This window comes from Oncorhynchus mykiss, chromosome 7 (genome assembly GCF_013265735.2).
Source record: "Oncorhynchus mykiss isolate Arlee chromosome 7, USDA_OmykA_1.1, whole genome shotgun sequence".
NCBI classification, from domain to species: Eukaryota; Metazoa; Chordata; class Actinopteri; order Salmoniformes; family Salmonidae; genus Oncorhynchus; species Oncorhynchus mykiss.
The window spans coordinates 38,442,947-38,460,768 of NC_048571.1; the positions used below are offsets into that span (position 1 = coordinate 38,442,947).

General features: G+C 41.9%; 1 protein-coding gene across 2 annotated transcripts in view; it reads right to left on the minus strand.

The window, feature by feature from the left end:
- LOC110527714 (copine-5) overlaps positions 1–17,822 on the minus strand; it is a 195,640-nt gene that overhangs the window by 138,917 nt on the left and 38,901 nt on the right. For both annotated transcript variants that reach the window (XM_036983207.1, XM_036983206.1), the window contains exons 2-3: positions 10,583–10,623; positions 9,943–9,989 (exon numbers count right to left, since the gene is read on the minus strand). In XM_036983207.1, the coding sequence (XP_036839102.1) occupies positions 9,943–9,989; positions 10,583–10,623 (88 nt within the window). The remainder of the gene's footprint in view (positions 1–9,942; positions 9,990–10,582; positions 10,624–17,822) is intronic.

Consider the following 17,822-nt stretch of genomic DNA (forward strand, 5'->3'; position numbering starts at 1 on the left):
CCCGTGAATACCAACACATCACACACTCCTGTTGTGTGAGTGTGTTTCCTTGATCCTGTCTCGTCTCTTTTCTCCCATTCTAATTACTGAGCCAGAGAACGCCCACTCATCACCTCAACTCACCCTCCAGAGAGAGAGAGAGAGAGAGAGAAGGAGGGGGGAGGAGAGGAGAGGAGAGGAAGGAGGGGAAGAGAGGGAGAGAAGAATAGGAAGAGGGAAGAAGAGGGACGAAGAGGGGGAAGGAGAGAGGGCTTGGCGAGAGAGTGTAGAGATGAAGGGTGAGAGGGAGGAGAGAGAGAGCGATACAGAGCGGCAAAGTTGTCAAAAGGCATGAAAAGACAGAGTACGAGAGATGGGGTAGAGAAAGAGGCGGAATTAGCACCGGAGACCAGGAAAAGGGAGAGACAGGGAGATGAGAAAAGAGAGAGGGGGAGTAGAGAATAAAGAGAAAGAGAGGGGGAGATGAGAAAAGAGAGAGGGGGAGTAGAGAATAAAGAGAAAGAGAGGGGGAGATGAGAAAAGAGAGAGGGGGAGTAGAGAATAAAGAGAAAGAGAGGGGGAGATGAGAAAAGAGAAAGAGAGGGGGGAGATGGGCAGGGGGGGTTAAACCCAGTTAATTACTGGAATTCTCACTCCTACACGAACGGCTGCAGATCCAGGAAAAAAGCCAGCAAGCTTGGAAGTCACCCAATCACACACCCCACCTAGTTCCGAAAGAGGACAGTGTGAGTGACATGACACTGTTGGTAAAGCCCATGGAGGAATCCTAAATATAAGGTAGGGGTTACAACCCCTTCTCTAAATATAGCTGCTGTAAGATACGGGTTTCAATCATGGAGACCTGGTAAGCCAATATGGTAATGGGATTATCTGACTACACATTTAAACATGTCTGAAACAAAGACTATGTCACCCAGTAAGGGGTCTGATTCTGATTGCAACTCTCTAGGAGGAGATACAGTGGGGTGAAGTACACCCATTGATCTCACATGAATTGAGACTGTAAATAAACTGCTGAAATATGGTTGCTTCGGAGTCAAACTGGGGCAACGTCTGTCTACATCCCTTAACAGGGAGGCAGTGCCGTCTGCAGTGGTCGTGTAAAATGGGCCAATGTCTGTAATGTAAGGGGAAACAAGTACAGAGAGGCAGCACAGTGGTTATATGGTGTATTGGTCAAAAGTAGTGCACTACATTGGGAATGGGGTGCCATTTGGGACACATGCAATAAATGTTTTGTAAACTACTGGAAAAAAAATCACTGTTTCAGTCTGGTTTTTAAGTAAAACGGGGCCGACATCTGAAGCCCTTAACAAGTGTACAGCGTGGTGAAACAGCAGCATTATGGTTGTGTGGTGTAGAAACCCAGTAGTTGAATGCGGTAGACTCTAGAGGCTTGTGCCCAGAGGTGGGCTGCAGTTTGTTCACAGCTATTTGTGTTGATCCATGAATTATTCAGACTGGGAAACAGAAAGCGAGAGAGAAAAGTGAGGGGGAGGGAGAGAAATGGAGAGAGAGAGAGAGATGGAGGGAGAAGGGAAGGTGTGAGAGAGGAAACCGAGAGAGAGCGACAGAGAAAGACAGAAATAGAGAGGAAGAGAAACCTAGCCTCTCTGATAATGCATGAATAAAACAGCCATTTCCCAACCGTGCTTGCCTGGCTCACACTCCAGAGAAAGCTAGTCATTTTCCAAACAGGGCCAGTTATAAAAGCTAGAGAGGATTGAGGTTAAAACGTCTCCATTCTCTGAAGTTGGAGGACAAGATGTAATAGAGAGGGGCTTCAGTTGTACTATTTAAGGGAGTCCCAAGAGTCAATGTTGCCTATGTATTTGGAGACAAGAAGTGGTTCGAACTTTGAGAAGTCAACAACTTAAATTGGACACATTAGCAAAGTTACTTGAACTGTTCAGATGATGCAAATTGTTTTTCATTATGGAAATAAATGACCTTTTTACAAGATACATAGCTGTGGGTTTACAGCTCTAATCTCCTGACGTACAGACTCATTAAATAATAACAATGTGTAATGTGAACAACGCCTCCTCATTGGCATTTTTTTTTTCCATTGCTATTCCAATCGGAGTAAACAACTGATCTGCCATTTGGGATTCTGTGTGTTTACTTTGTAATTACTCTTGGTGACATTTGCAATCAATGCATCCTCTCTAAATGCAGAGATTAACCTCATTTAGCCTTTATTTAATCATGCAGGATAAAATCCCTTGAGGTTAAGACAGGGGTTCCCAAAATGTGTCACTCGGGGCCCCCCTTCCAGTATTGGGGAACATCCCGAGCCATGTCTATGACACAAACTGTTCTTGTTGGACGAGATAATTTTCTAGGTTTAAAGTTTATTTCCTGCAATTTCTACACATTTTGTCATGGGGGGGGGGGGGGGCAAAGAAATGTTTGCAGTTTTAAAGCACATTTTCTTACAATTCTATACATTTTGCCATGCCTAATGTGTATTCATGTATTTGAGTGAGAAAAAAATGCATACAGTATCTATGGGCAAAAAAAAATTTGTCTGACATGGGCTAGTTGATCTGGACATTTTCTGACAATTTATAAATACAGTGCCTTGCGAAAGTATTCGGCCCCCTTGAACTTTGCGACCTTTTGCCACATTTCAGGCTTCAAACATAAAGATATAAAACTTTATTTTTTTGTGAAGAATCAACAACAAGTGGGACACAATCATGAAGTGGAACGACATTTATGGGATATTTCAAACTTTTTTAACAAATCAAAAACTGAAAAATTGGGCGTGCAAAATTATTCAGCCCCCTTAAGTTAATACTTTGTAGCGCCACCTTTTGCTGCGATTACAGCTGTAAGTCGCTTGGGGTATGTCTCTATCAGTTTTGCACATCGAGAGACTGACATTTTTTCCCATTCCTCCTTGCAAAACAGCTCGAGCTCAGTGAGGTTGGATGGAGAGCATTTGTGAACAGCAGTTTTCAGTTCTTTCCACAGATTCTCGATTGGATTCAGGTCTGGACTTTGACTTGGCCATTCTAACACCTGGATATGTTTATTTTTGAACCATTCCATTGTAGATTTTGCTTTATGTTTTGGATCATTGTCTTGTTGGAAGACAAATCTCCGTCCCAGTCTCAGGTCTTTTGCAGACTCCATCAGGTTTTCTTCCAGAATGGTCCTGTATTTGGCTCCATCCATCTTCCCATCAATTTTAACCATCTTCCCTGTCCCTGCTGAAGAAAAGCAGGCCCAAACCATGATGCTGCCACCACCATGTTTGACAGTGGGGATGGTGTGTTCAGCTGTGTTGCTTTTACGCCAAACATAACGTTTTGCATTGTTGCCAAAAATATCAATTTTGGTTTAATCTGACCAGAGCACCTTCTTCCACATGTTTGGTGTGTCGCCCAGGTGGCTTGTGGCAAACTTTAAACAACACTTTTTATGGATATCTTTAAGAAATGGCTTTCTTCTTGCCACTCTTCCATAAAGGCCAGATTGGTGCAACATACAACTGATTGTTGTCCTATGGACAGAGTCTCCCACCTCAGCTGTAGATCTCTGCAGTTCATCCAGAGTGATCATGGGCCTCTTGGCTGCATCTCTGATCAGTCTTCTCCTTGTATGAGCTGAAAGTTTAGAGGGACGGCCAGGTCTTGGTAGATTTGCAGTGGTCTGATACTCCTTCCATTTCAATATTATCGCTTGCACAATGCTCCTTGGGATGTTTAAAGCTTGGGAAATCTGTTTGTATCCAAATCCGGCTTTAAACTTCTTCACAACAGTATCTCGGACCTGCCTGGTGTGTTCCTTGTTCTTCATGATGCTCTCTGCGCTTTTAACGGACCTCTGAGACTATCACAGTGCAGGTGCATTTATACGGAGACTTGATTACACACAGGTGGATTGTATTTATTATCATTAGTCATTTAGGTCAACATTGGATCATTCAGAGATCCTCACTGAACTTCTGGAGAGAGTTTGCTGCACTGAAAGTAAAGGGGCTGAATAATTTTGCACGCCCAATTTTTCAGTTTTTGATTTGTTAAAAAAGTTTGAAATATCCAATAAATGTCGTTCCACTTCATGATTGTGTCCCACTTGTTGTTGATTCTTCACAAAAAAATACAGTTTTATATCTTTATGTTTGAAGCCTGAAATGTGGCAAAAGGTCGCAAAGTTCAAGGGGGCCGAATACTTTCGCAAGGCACTGTAGCTCTCGAAGGTATGCAATGACTAACACAACAAGAGGAATTGATGATGCCCTACCCAATTTTCGAAATTGCATTGTGCATTGTGCATTCTACTATTACAACTTTCAAGAGTAGGTTAAAAGCCGGAGTTAGTTCATTAAAAAAAGTATAAATACATACTGTATATTATTATTTATTATAATAATTGGAGGGGGGGGGGGTGTATGAGCTTCGATCTAGAGTCTCCTGACAGAGAGATTTGAAGAGCTGCAATATTGTCTTACTGAAACGATGGCTGGATGATGACGGTGGATTCTCCGAGCAGCGGCAGGATCGTTCAGAGTCTTCAGGGAAGTCGAAAGGAGTGTGTTTTTTTTCTTCTCATGAATAACAAATGGTGTGCTGCTTCAAGTGTGAAGGAAATCTCAAGCTTTTGTTCACCTGATAAAGAATACCTCATAGTAAACTGCAGACCCTTTAATCTACCAGGAGAGTTTTCCCTCCGTATTTTTTTCAAGCCAGTGTGAGCAAAATGTTTAAACAGGTTAACAATCAGAGACGGAATAACATGGCTTGTTCTCAAAGCACGCACTGACCAGCTGGCAAGTGTCTTCACACACATTTTCAATCTCTCCTGGTCCCAGTCTGTAATCCCAACATGCTTCAAGCGGACCACTATTGTCCCTGTTACCAAGAGCCTGCCTAAACAACTATCACCCTGTAGCACTCACATCTGTAACTATGAAGTGCTTTGAAAGGCTGGTCATGACACACATCAACACCATCATCCCAGTCACCCTAGACCCACTCCAATTTGCATACCGCCCCAACAGATCCACAGATGACGCAGTCTCAATTGCACTTCACACCTGAAGGGGGAAAAACTACATGACCAAAAGTATGTGGACACCTACTCGTTGAACATCTCATTCCATGGCCATTAATATGGAGTTGTTCCCCCCACTTTCTGATATAACAGCCTCCACTCTTCTGAGAAGGCTTTCCACTAGATGTTGGAACATTGCTGCGGGGACATGCTTTCATTCACCCACAAGAGCATTAGTGAGGTCGGGCACGGATGTTAGGCGATTAGGCCTGGCTCATAGTCGGCGTTGGGGTTGAGGTCAGGGCTCTATGCAAGCCAGTCAAGTTTTTCCACATCAATCTCAACAAACCATTTCTGTATGGGCCTCGCTCGGGGGACGGGGGCATTGTCATGCTGAAACAGGAAAGGGCCTTCTCCAAACTGTTGCCACAAAGTTGGAAGCACAGAATCATCCAGGAAGTCATTGTATTTCCCTTTACTGGAACTAAGGCACCTAGTCTGAATCATGAAAAACAGCCCCAGACCGTTACTCATCCTGCATTCTGGCAGGTAGCGTTCTCCAGATGGTGAGATGTGACTCATCACTCCAAAGAAACACATTTCCACTGCTCCAGAGTCCAATGGCAGCAAGCTTTACAACACTGCAGCCGACGCTTGGCCTTGCGCATGGTGATCTTAGGCTTGTGTGTGGATGCTCGGCTATGGAAACCCATTTCATGAAGCCCGATGAACAGTTCTTCTGCTGACGTTGCTTCCAGAGACAGTTTGGAACTCGGTAGTGAATGTTTCAACCGAACTTGAAGGGGTGTCTACATACTTCTGTAAATATGTGAACTATGTGAAAATGCTGTTTGTAGACTACAGCTCAGCATTCAGCACAATAGTCCCCTCCAAGCTCATCAACAAGCTAGGGACCATGGGACTGAAACCCTCCCTCTACAACAAGATCCTGTACTTCCTAAAGGCCCGGCCTCAAGTTGTGAGGGTAGGCAACAACACCTCCGCAACGCTGACGCTGAACATGGGGGCCCCTCAGGGTGGTAGGCCTGATCACCAACGTCGATGAGTCAGCCTACAGGGAGGAGGTCAAAGACCAAGGAGCTGATTGTGGACTATAGGAGAAAAAAGGGAGATTAAGCCCCAATCCACATCAAGACGCTAACATGGTCCACACACATCCGAGGAGTCGTGAAGAGGGTAGTGCAGACAGCCCAGTACATCACTGATGCCAAGCTCCTTTTCATCCAGGACCTCTATACCAGGCAGCCAAAAATGGCCACAGAATTGAGCCAACCAAGCCATAGACTTTTCACCTTACTACCATCCGGCAAACAGTAACAGAGGCTCTCGGACCAATAGGCTTCGAGAAAGCTTGTACCCGCCCAAAGCCATGACTGCTAAATAGCCATACTGCTAAACTGCCATATTGCTAAATAGCTAGATTGCTAATTTGCCAGACTGCTTAACAGTCAATAAAGGCTACCAGAACTATATACAGTATATATACACAGTTGAAGTAGGAAGTTTACATATACCTTAGCCAACTACATTTAAACTCAGTTTTTCACAATTCCTGAAATTGAATCCTAGTAAAAATTCCCTGTTTTAGGTCAGTTAGGATCGCCACTTTATTTAAGAATGTGAAATGTCAGAATAATAGTATATTTATTTCAGCTTTTATTTATTTCATCACATTCCCAGTGGGTCAGAAGTTTACATACACTCAATTAGTATTTGGTAGCTTTGCCCTTAAATTTATTAACTTGGGTCAAACATTTCGGATAGCATTCCACAAGCTTCCCGCTATTAGTTGATTGAATTTTGGCCCATTCCTCCTGACAGAGCTGGTGTAACGGAGTCAGGTTTGTAGGCCTCCTTGTTCGTACACGCTTTTTCAGTTCTGCCCACAAATCTTCTATGGGATGGCCACTCCAGTACCTTGATTTTGTAGTCCTTAAGCCATTATGCCACAACTTTGGGGTCATTAACTTCCTGACTGATGTCTTGAGCTGTTGCTTCAATATATCAATATATCCACGTAATTGTCCTCCCTCATGATGCCATCTATTTTGTGAAGTGCACCAGTCCCCCCTGCAGCAAAGCACCCCCACAACATGATGCTGCCACCCCCGTGCTTCACGGTTGGGATGGTGTTCTTCAACTTGCAAGCCTCCCCCTTTTTCCTCCAAACATAACGATGGTCATTATGGCCAAACAGTTCTATTTTTGTTTCATCAGACCAGGGGACTTTTCTCCAAAAAGTACCATCTTTGTCCCCATGTGCAGTTGTAAACCGTAGTCTGGCTTTTTTTATGGTGGTTCTGGAAAAGTGGCTTCTTGCTGAGCGGCTTTTCAGGTTTTGTCGATACATTACTATTTTTTTCTGTGGATACAGATGCTTTTGTACCTGTTTCCTCCAGCATCTTCACAAGGTCCTATGCTGTGTTTATACTTGCATGCTATTGTTTGTACAGATGAATGTGGCACCTTCAAGCGTTTGGAAATTGCTCCCAAGGATGAACCAGAATTGTGGAGGTCTACAATTTTTTTTCTGAGGTCTTGGCTGATTTCTTTTGTTTTTCCCATGATGTCAAGCAAAGAGGCACTGAGTTTGAAGGTAGGCCTTGAAATACATCCACAGGTACACCTCCAATTGACTCAAATTATGTCAATTAGCCTATCAGAAGCTTCTAAAGCCATGACATCATTTTCTGGAATTTCTCCAAGCTGTTTAAAGGCACAGTCAACGTAGTGTATATTAACTTCTGACCCGCTGGAATTGTTATACAGTGAATTATAAGTGAAATAATCTGTCTGTAAACAATTGTTGCAAAATTACTTGTGTCATGCACAAAGTAGATGTCCTAACCGTCTTGCCAAAATTATAGTTTGCTAACAAGAAATTTGTGGAGTGGTTGAAAAACGAGTTTTAATGACTCCAACCTAAGTGGAGTCTTCAACTGTATAGTGTATATACAGTGCCTTGTGAAAGTATTTGGCCCCCTTGAACTTTGCCACATTTTGCCACATTTCAGGCTTCAAACATAAATATATAAAACTGTATTTTTTTGTGAAGACTCATCAACAAGTGGGACACAATCATGAAGTGGAACGACATTTATTGGATATCTCAAACTTTTTTAACAAATCAAAAACTGAAAAATTGGGCGTGCAAAATTATTCAGCCCCTTTACTTTCAGAGCAGCAAACTCTAGTGAGTGTGAATATGGTGTGTGTACAGTATCTACCTCAAATACCTTATTATTATTATCTATCCTGATGTCTAGTCACTTTACCCTGCCTTAATGTACATATCTACCTCAAATACCTTATTATTATCTATCCTGATTCCTAGTCACTTTACCCTGCCTTGAAGTACATATCTACCTCAAATACCTCTAACCTCTTCACATTGATCTGGTATTGGTACTCCCTGCATATAGCTCCATTCTCATGCATTTTATGTTATTCGTCTTGTGTTACTATTTTATTTTTCAACTCTGCATTGTTGCAGAGGTCTCATTAGCATTTCACAGTAAAGTCTAAACCAGTTGAAATCCCTGCATCTGACACATAGGAGGCTACTGAGGGGAGAACGGCTCATAATAATGTCCAGAACAAAGCAAATAAATGGTATCAAACACCTGGAAATGGTGGGTTGGATGTGTTTGATACCATTCCACTGATTCCGCTCCAGCCATTACCACGAGCCCATCCTCCCCTATTAAGGTGCCCCCAACCTCCTTGTCCCTAGCAGAACCAGGGACAGAGTGACACTGTGATAACAGGGTAGAGTTCTGTCTTCCGATAGGCAGTTTGTAGTAATAGAACACTGCATCCCCTCTATTGGCTTTCATTGATGTTCTTCTCTGAGGGTGTTTTTCTGTTCAGCAGCTAAATTAGGGTGTTGAGGATTGTAGCATTTGGATGTGTGTCATCATGGCTTTTCTGTTTCCTCTCTATTTCACTCTCTCTCTTTATCACCCACCCCCCCTTTCTCTCTCCCTCACTTTCTCTTTCTCTCTCCATGCAACGGATCTATCAATTTCTCTTTCTTCCTCGGTCTAGCTCTATTCTGTCTTGCCAGTCCTGTGTTCCCAGAGACACATTGTAGTAATAGATAGAGTGATCAGTGTACTGAGAGTAAGTTCTTTATGCTATGATGCTCAATATTTCTCAAAACTGTCTGAACAGACGTCCAGCACATATGCACTGGCAAACACACTGGCAGCACTAGAGGGGGGTTCTGATTCACAGGACAGCCCCCCTCAACCTTATCCTTGACTGTCACCTGGTCACTTACTTAAAAAGGTGGGAACTTTGAGTTTCTCCCTTTGCGGAACTTATACTGCGATTACACAGGCAGCGATTGGTATGGTAGCACACAGACACTGGCAGTGGGAACTGGTCGTGTTCTCTCGCCTGGAGTGTACAGCTAGGATGTCACAGACAGGCAAATCAGACGGTACAAGGCTTGAAAAGGTCAAGCTTGTCAGATCTCCACTAAACAGCTCTGGATAAACATATCATCCCCCTATGCACGCACACACACACACACACACACACACACACACACACACACACACACACACACACAGAAAGGTTCTTACAGTAATGAGTTTGTCCTATTTTGAATCTCACGCTGTGGCTTGTATATGTTGAGTATAGAGGTGGGTGTGTGAAGAGTTAAAGCTACATTTATTCCAAAACTAATCCTAAAGTTTAAACTTTTAAATGTCAGCACTGGGCTAAATTGATTGGTATTTGAAAAAAAGGACAAAAATAAAGAGAAGCTATTTCCCTCACAAACAGTCAATACCCCACTGCAAGGGAATCATTGAACTTTAGAAGTGTGTGTGTGTGTGTGTGTGTGTGTGTGTGTGTGTGTGTGTGTGTGTGTGTGTGGGTGTGTGTGTGTGTTTGCGTGTGTATGCTCACCTCTCTCCACTGCTTGGTCTCCACTCCTTGGGTGTAGAGCACACACACTGAGGGAGAGGGAGAGAGCGAGAGAGTAGAGAGAGTAGAGAGAGAGAGAGAGATAAAGAGTGAGATTGAGATAAAGAGTGAGATTGAGAGAGAGAGAGAGAGCGAGAGAGAGAGAGAGTAGAGAGAGTAGAGAGAGTAGAGAGAGTAGAGAGAGAGAGAGAGAGATAGATAAAGATTGAGATTGAGATAAAGAGTGAGATTGAGAGAGAGAGAGAGAGAGAGAGAGAGAGAGAGAGAGAGAAATAGAGATTGTGAAAGAGAAAGCGAGACATACAGGGCAGAAAGACTATCAGAAATAGATGCTGGCAGATTGAACAGCGCAGATGAATACAAAAGTTTTAGCTCCAAAACACTGAGCAAACAACAGACGGAGGCTAAAGGCAAAGCTAACATCTACTCCTCAAGTCAACTATCATGCAGGGACAGAGAGGTAGGGATGGGGAAGGGGGGGGGGGGGGGGGGGGGTGGACGAATGGAGGTAGGGAAAGAGGGAGGGAGGGAAGGAGGGATGGAGGCATGGAAGGACAGATAGACGGAGAGAGGAAGGAAGGTAGACAGGGAAGGAGCACATAAAAGGTTGAGTCATACTCACATGGGTCAGATTTGGAGAATGTGTCTTTATCTAGTAGATTCCTGAAAGACAAAGAGGAAAGAGGAAAACTGTCAAGCAATATCGACTTCATAATCTTATCGAAACATATCAGAGACCAATTCAGAGACCAATTCATCCAATTGTTCTGTGCTTCAGTTATTGCATGAGTCATTACACAGGCATTAATGGCTTTCAGAATTTCTCCTGAGCTCTATTAAGTTAACCATAGAGGTCCTGACTGAGTACCTATTCATATCATCCAACAGCTGTAGTGGCTTGCAGTGTCATCAACTAAAATAATGACGACCCAAAATCCTTTTGCATTTGGGTTAACGAAAACGAGACGAGACTAAGTTATCCCTGTGACTAAAATCTGACTAGTAAATGGATTGGGCAAGATTGAGATCTTTTCAGTGTTACTTGCAATCTAGAGGCAACAAATCACTGATGCATATAAGACACATGCCATGGCTACTCTCCTGGTGGTAAAAGCTCCCGGTAGAAAAAGGGAAGATGTTTGGAGCCACTTTACGTATAGTGCAGATTCAAACAAGACCGAATGCAATGTTCCCATGGGAGAAGACAGCGTTTGCTCCCACAAGTTGATCAGGAAAAATACTGCCGACCTCAAGAGAAATCCAAAAGTGCATCATCCCAATATATAGCCTACGCTAAGGTAGGCTAATAACAGATTGATAATGCTAGCTAGTAGTTTGCTGAAACCTATCAGGCCACTAATTTTGACACAACTTTGATTACAATATTACGACAAGGGGCGGGTCGTCCAAACTGCAACCATTTGGCATTTTGCGACCATTTGACCTGACTGCGCAAGTTACATTTGTAATTTCTGTCATGCAAGTTGAACGTTCATTACATGGTCACTTCGCTCAAAAGTTTCAAAACGTCCTAATGAGCATTATCCTCATGATTCCTCTAATGATAGTGTCTGCCCAGCCCCGGGGGCCTGTTTCGCCGGGGCCTGTTCCGCTGGCAAGTGGCCCCTGCTGTGATGAGTGAGCCACTTGATGTGTGCTCTGAGAGAGAGAGACAAAAGGCTTCTGATTGTATAACATTTAAAAATCTCATTTGCGGGAAACACATAGCTCCATATGGCTGTGGGCTACACCTGTTAGTTTAGCAGACAAGATTAGCGTTGAATTCCGAGGCATTATTTTATATTATTTTATAGTATGAAGAATACAATTGAATACAGCTGAATAAATAGAAAGGATATTTTCTCCAAAGATTTCCAAGGGAGTGCGCACATTCGGCCATTCTGTATTGAACCAATGCCTGCAACCCAGCAATATTGTATTGTATTGACCGGTTGACGAAGAAACAGTTCCTCCTATATGCGTAATTTAGAGCTATTAATACAATTTTAATTGTAATACAAACATTATGGCTATATGTTTTGATTGTTAATACATTCTAAGGCCACATAATGTTGCATGAAAGGCATGAGCTCTGCTCTGCGTCTTGCGCAGGCTGCATACACTTCATCAGTCTCTCATTCACAATTTCACAAGAATTTGATGATATTCTCACCCATCAGACTATTCTGAATTTAATCTGGTCTTTACATATAGCCTACTAATATATGTGTGGAATTGTTTGTTTGTTAGAACGGCCCACAAAAACAAAATGTCATCAAATAGCAAATGCAGGTTGTGCAGTTACGTCCATAAGACTAGGGGAAGCATACGTTTTAAATCAAATAAAAAAAATACATAGATTCATTACAAATAGGCTACTAAAGCATGATTTGGCCACAGAAGATATTTAAATATTTGGATTGTTTTAAATCGCAGGAAATGCAGCGCACACAATTTTGGTAAATTATTGTTGAGTTGCAACTGTCTGTGAAAAGAGGCCAAACCAGGCATATGCAATATTTCAAAATACAATTGCGGGAAAACATAGTTTGGAAAGCAAAAGGTTATTGCTGTAAAAAGAAGACCATGAAAAGACTACTCTGTCTTTTAGTCTCTTAAGATTCCCAACTTCATTGAGCGAACAACAGTATAGCCTATCTTACTAGCACCAGGGGAGAGCATCGGCAATATCCTCGGTGACTGCGCACTGTGCATATTCACTATTTATCATTGTTGGGTCAGCGCCACTTAAAAGTTTGTTTTTGGACAATAATTTCCTCCTCCAGTTTAGATGGAAGTCATATTATATTTGTGTCTCCACTTCTCATAGGTCGATTATATGGACAATGACATTTTTATTGATAGTTTGTCACTGTCGTCAGAGTAGGCTACCCTTCAATATTCTGCTAATGCCTCCAGTCATATATAAAGTATGGTAGAACTAGATGAAATGTGTTCATAAAAGGCCACATTCCTCCCACGCGAAGAAAGAAAGAAACATATCGGATGAAGCCTAGGCCTGCCCTACGCCAAATGCATTGAACATCTTTTTTTTTTTGCGAACAATGATGGAGTTATAGGATATTATTATCCTAAATTATGACTATCCAATCGACTCATCACATTACTAATAGTAGGCTAGTTTACCTAAATCTGCAAACGCGATTATTCATGTAGGCCTAATACTTTATTACAAAGGTGCATTTTTATTATTTTCTTTTCAGTTTTTGGACTATTTACGTATTGTTTGTATTGCTAGGTATTATTTTGGATAATACTCACTGTTGAGTATGGAAAGCCGTAGGCTCACTGGTGGAGCTAGAAACACAAGCATTTTGCTGCACCTGCGATAACTTCAGTAAATCTGTGTACATACGACCAACACATTTTGACTTGATTTTTACTATGTAATGAATCCTATTTGCTTCTAGTATTCCATTCTCAGACCTCACTTAATACTATATTCCTATAACTCTATACGAGTCTTGCTTACACATTGCTATGTATCTATCGGAGTCAGACAATATACACCTTGATAGGCCTTGTTAATATTATTTCCATAGTCTTATTACTGGCCACATGTGTATATATATATATATATATATATATATATATATATATATATATATATATATATATATATATATATATATATATATATATATATATATATATATATATAAAACATACTGCATATAAAATATTCCAGCACCACACAGTCATGCCTTCAGTGGCAATCATGTAGTATTATCTAGACTAAGATCACACTACATGGACTCATCAATCATCAGTTTTCCTTGTCAGCTGTATACTGCTTCGTACAAACAAATAACTGTATATTTAAGCAATTAGGCCTGAGGGGGTGTGGTATATGGCCAATAAAATCACAGCTAAGGGCTGTTCTTATGTACAACGCAACGCAACGCGGAGTGCATGGATACAGGCCTTAGCCGTGGTATATTGGTCATATACCACAAACCCCTGAGGTGCCTTATTGCTATTATAAACTGGTTACCAACGTAATTAGAGCAGTATGAATGCATGTTTTGTCATACCTGTTTGCAATGCAGCCTTCTAGAACTGTTGTTCTGTTTCCGTGCTGTTTACATTAGCTCACAAACAACCAACCAACCACAAAGAGATAAATGCATTTAAATAACACTAATATGAAGATTTGTTGTGATAGTCATGATTTTTCGATTTTTATCTTCACATTATGTTCTTGGGCTGATGAATCACATCATGATGAATATTTGAACATGGATGTGCACACACACACACACACACACACACACACACACACACACACACACACACACACACACACACACACACACACACACACACACGCACACGCACACGCACACGCACACGCACGTATACAGGCACGCAAACATGCATGCACACAGACGCAAGCACACACACACAAGCCATCTGTCATGTTTATCAATGCACATTTTCTGCATCACACTCAATTGGCACTGTATTTCTCTGGGCTCCCTTAGAGGAGGGTTTCATTAAAGACATGCTCTGGAACTTTGGCGACTAGTCAGTATTTTGTAAACCTGCCACGTTGGGCTGGATGTGTCAATGTGTAGTTCACACATGCATAATCTATGAGCAGAATTCATGTCTTACCTCAAATAGCCATGAAATCCCTAGTTTGAAAGTGACTGGTTTCTGGATGCTTCCGGCTCCATTTTACCTATATTTTCCCCCACATGGGCCAGCCCCCTAGCAATTTGAGTTTTAGCTAATGAGCTTCAGCTCCTTGTCATTTGAGTGACATCTAGCAAGATGCCCACACAGCAGAGCGAGAGAGAGCAATGACGTGGTGTCCATATCTGCACATATGTGACACATTTCTGGGACCATTTTTGGCTCATGACCGCTACTTTCAGAACTACTAGCGAAAAGGTATTTAAGTACCGGAGAATCTTTAAAATGGAGGGTAAAGATGCAGCTAGGTTATTTGATATGGCTTTACACACAAGAATGGAGAAGTCCTATTGCCTTACATACGTACATGTAGTATAAACAGACGAACAACAGCTATAGTATTATAGCAAGATGTATTACCTTTGCATCTCTCCTGCCACAGTCTCATCTCTCCTGCCACAGTCTCATCTCTCCTGCCACAGTCTCATCTCTCCTGCCACAATTTTATCTCTCCTGATAGTCACTTTCAAACCAGGGATTGTATGGCTAATTGAGGTAAGACATCAATGCAATCCTCTTAAGGATTAGCCTCTTTTTTCCCATTTTCACCTAAAATGACATACCCAAATCTAACTGCCTGTAGCTCAGGCCCTGAAGCAAGGATATGCATACTCTTGGTACCATGTGAAAGGAAATACTTTGATGTTTACGGAAATATGAAAGGAATGTAGTAGAATATAACACAATAGATCTGGTAAAAGATAATACAAAGAAAAAAACAACCGTTATTTTGTATTTTTTTGTACCATCTTTGAAATGCAAGAGAATGGCCATAATGTATTATTCCAGCCATGGTGCAATTTAGATTTTGACCACTAGATGGAATCAGTGTATGTGCAAACTTTTAGACTGATCCAATTAACCATTGCATTTCTGTTCAAAATTCTGTATCAAGACTGCCCAAATGTCCCTAATTTGTTAATTAATAACTTTTCATGTTCAAAATTGTACACTTCATGTTCAAAATTGTGCATGTTATTATTTTACTGTAATAGCTACTGCCTACGTTTGCTCAACCGTCCCATGGAAGGGACACAAATTCGAAGAAGTTAATTCTGCTCATAGATTATGCATCTATAAACTACACATTGACAAATCCAACCCAACGCGACAGTTTTAAAAAGACTTACTAGTCGCCAAAGTTCCAGAGCATGTCTTTAATGAAACAGTCCTCTATGGGAGCCCAGAGATAAACAGTGCCAGTTGAGTGTGATGCAGAAAATGTGCATTGATGGGGCGGAAGGTAGTCTAGCAGTTAAGAGCGCTGGGCCAGTAACTGAAAGATCGCTGTAGTTTGAATCCCCTAGGTGAAAAAGATGTTTGTGTCCCCTTGAGCAAAGGACTTAACCCTAATTGCCCATGTAAACCACTCTGGATAAGAGCGTCTGCTAAATGACTAAAATGTAAGTAGACCGGTGTGGTTTGAGAGGGGGTGGGGTAGCGTGTGACTGAGTGAGACTGGCAAGATAGGGAGGGGAAAAAATAGGCACTCTGGGAATCTGAATGCTTGAAAGTTACCACACTCCCCGACTCTCCTCAACTCCCCCTACACACTTCTGGACTTAATGAACTTAAGAGAGAAACACTTACTCTAATGAACCTGCTGGATCTTAAATTGCGGCCAGAGAGCAAAAGGGACGTGTGTGGGAGGAGAGGCGTTGGGTATAAGTATATAAAGTGACGTGGGCGAGATGAGGGGGCTGTAGCCGTTTCTATTTCTATCCCAGTAATCTACAATACACTCTTAGAAAAAAAAGGGTAATTCGAATGTCCCCATAGGAGAACCCTTTGAAAAACACTTTTGGGTTCCATATAGAACTCTTTCCACAGAGGGTTCTACGTGGATCCCAAAAGGGTTCTACCTGGAACCAAAAAGGGTTCGCCTATGGAGACAGTCAAAGAGGCACCATCAACATGAACAGCGTGTGTGAATATGTGTACTTGTGCGTGAGTGCGTGCGCGCAGGCGTGCATCCCTGTGTGCCTGCCTGTATGCGGCCTACCTGCCTGCATGCATGGTTGCGTGTGCATGCAAGAAAGGGAGACAGAGAGGAGAGGAGGGAGCTAATAGAGCTGATCTATTACACTGCTTCTATCTCAATCCATCTCAATATCTTCACCACAAGAAGAAAGATTCAATTGTTTCTTCTCTGTGAACTTTAAACCACACAGAGACTATACTTTAAGAGAACTACAGCTCCCCGCCTTTCTGAACACAAACACACTGCACTCCAGACACTTCCCCGTAAGCTTTTCGCAGTTAGCATTGTGTCTGTGCGTGTGTCTGTGTGTTTTTCTGTATGTGTGTGTGTGCGCGTGTGTGTGACTGAGGCGCTTGACAACTCTTTCATTAGTGACCTCCACAATGGAGGTAAAACAACCATACTAAGCTAACATATGGAATTGTTTTAAGATGGTCATACCATGGATCATTTGATTCTTCATTTTAGAGTATAAAAATATAAATATATAATTTTAATTTAAAAATAGATTTTTTTCTAACTAAACTAAACTGCATTTTATCTCTGGGACCCTCACAAATCAGAGCAAGATTACTGAATGTAAGTACATATTTACCTTCAGATGTCAATGTATCGAACCAGTTGCCCGTGATAAAAGTGTTTTGTTGTTGTGCACTGTCCTCAAACAATAGCATGGTATTTGTTTCCTGTAATATCTACTGTAAATTGGACAGTGCGGTTAGATTAACAACAATTTAAGCTTTCTGCCCATATAAGACATCTCTATGTCTCAGAAAGTTGGCTGTTGTAGACAATGTTTTCCAGTCACATTATCGCACATTGAGCAACAACCGTCCCGGTTTAGGGACACCGATCCCGTATAGGTTTACTCATTTCTATGAAGTGTTTTCGACTAAACTGAGCACCTTAGCGTCTAGTCTGGATATAAGAGTCAGCTGTCTATAAGCTCAGCTCTCCAGGTTCCTGTTCAAACACTTATAGTGTGTATGTGTGTGTGTGTGTGTGTGTGTGTTCCTGTTCAAACCTGTTTCTGGGTAGGACACACACATGTATACCTACACAGCACGTCTCTATATGAATAATGAATGGTGCTGGTGTTTGATGCTCCAGCTGTTGAAACAGCTTTATGTTACATGTGCACGTTAAACAGCAACAATACTTT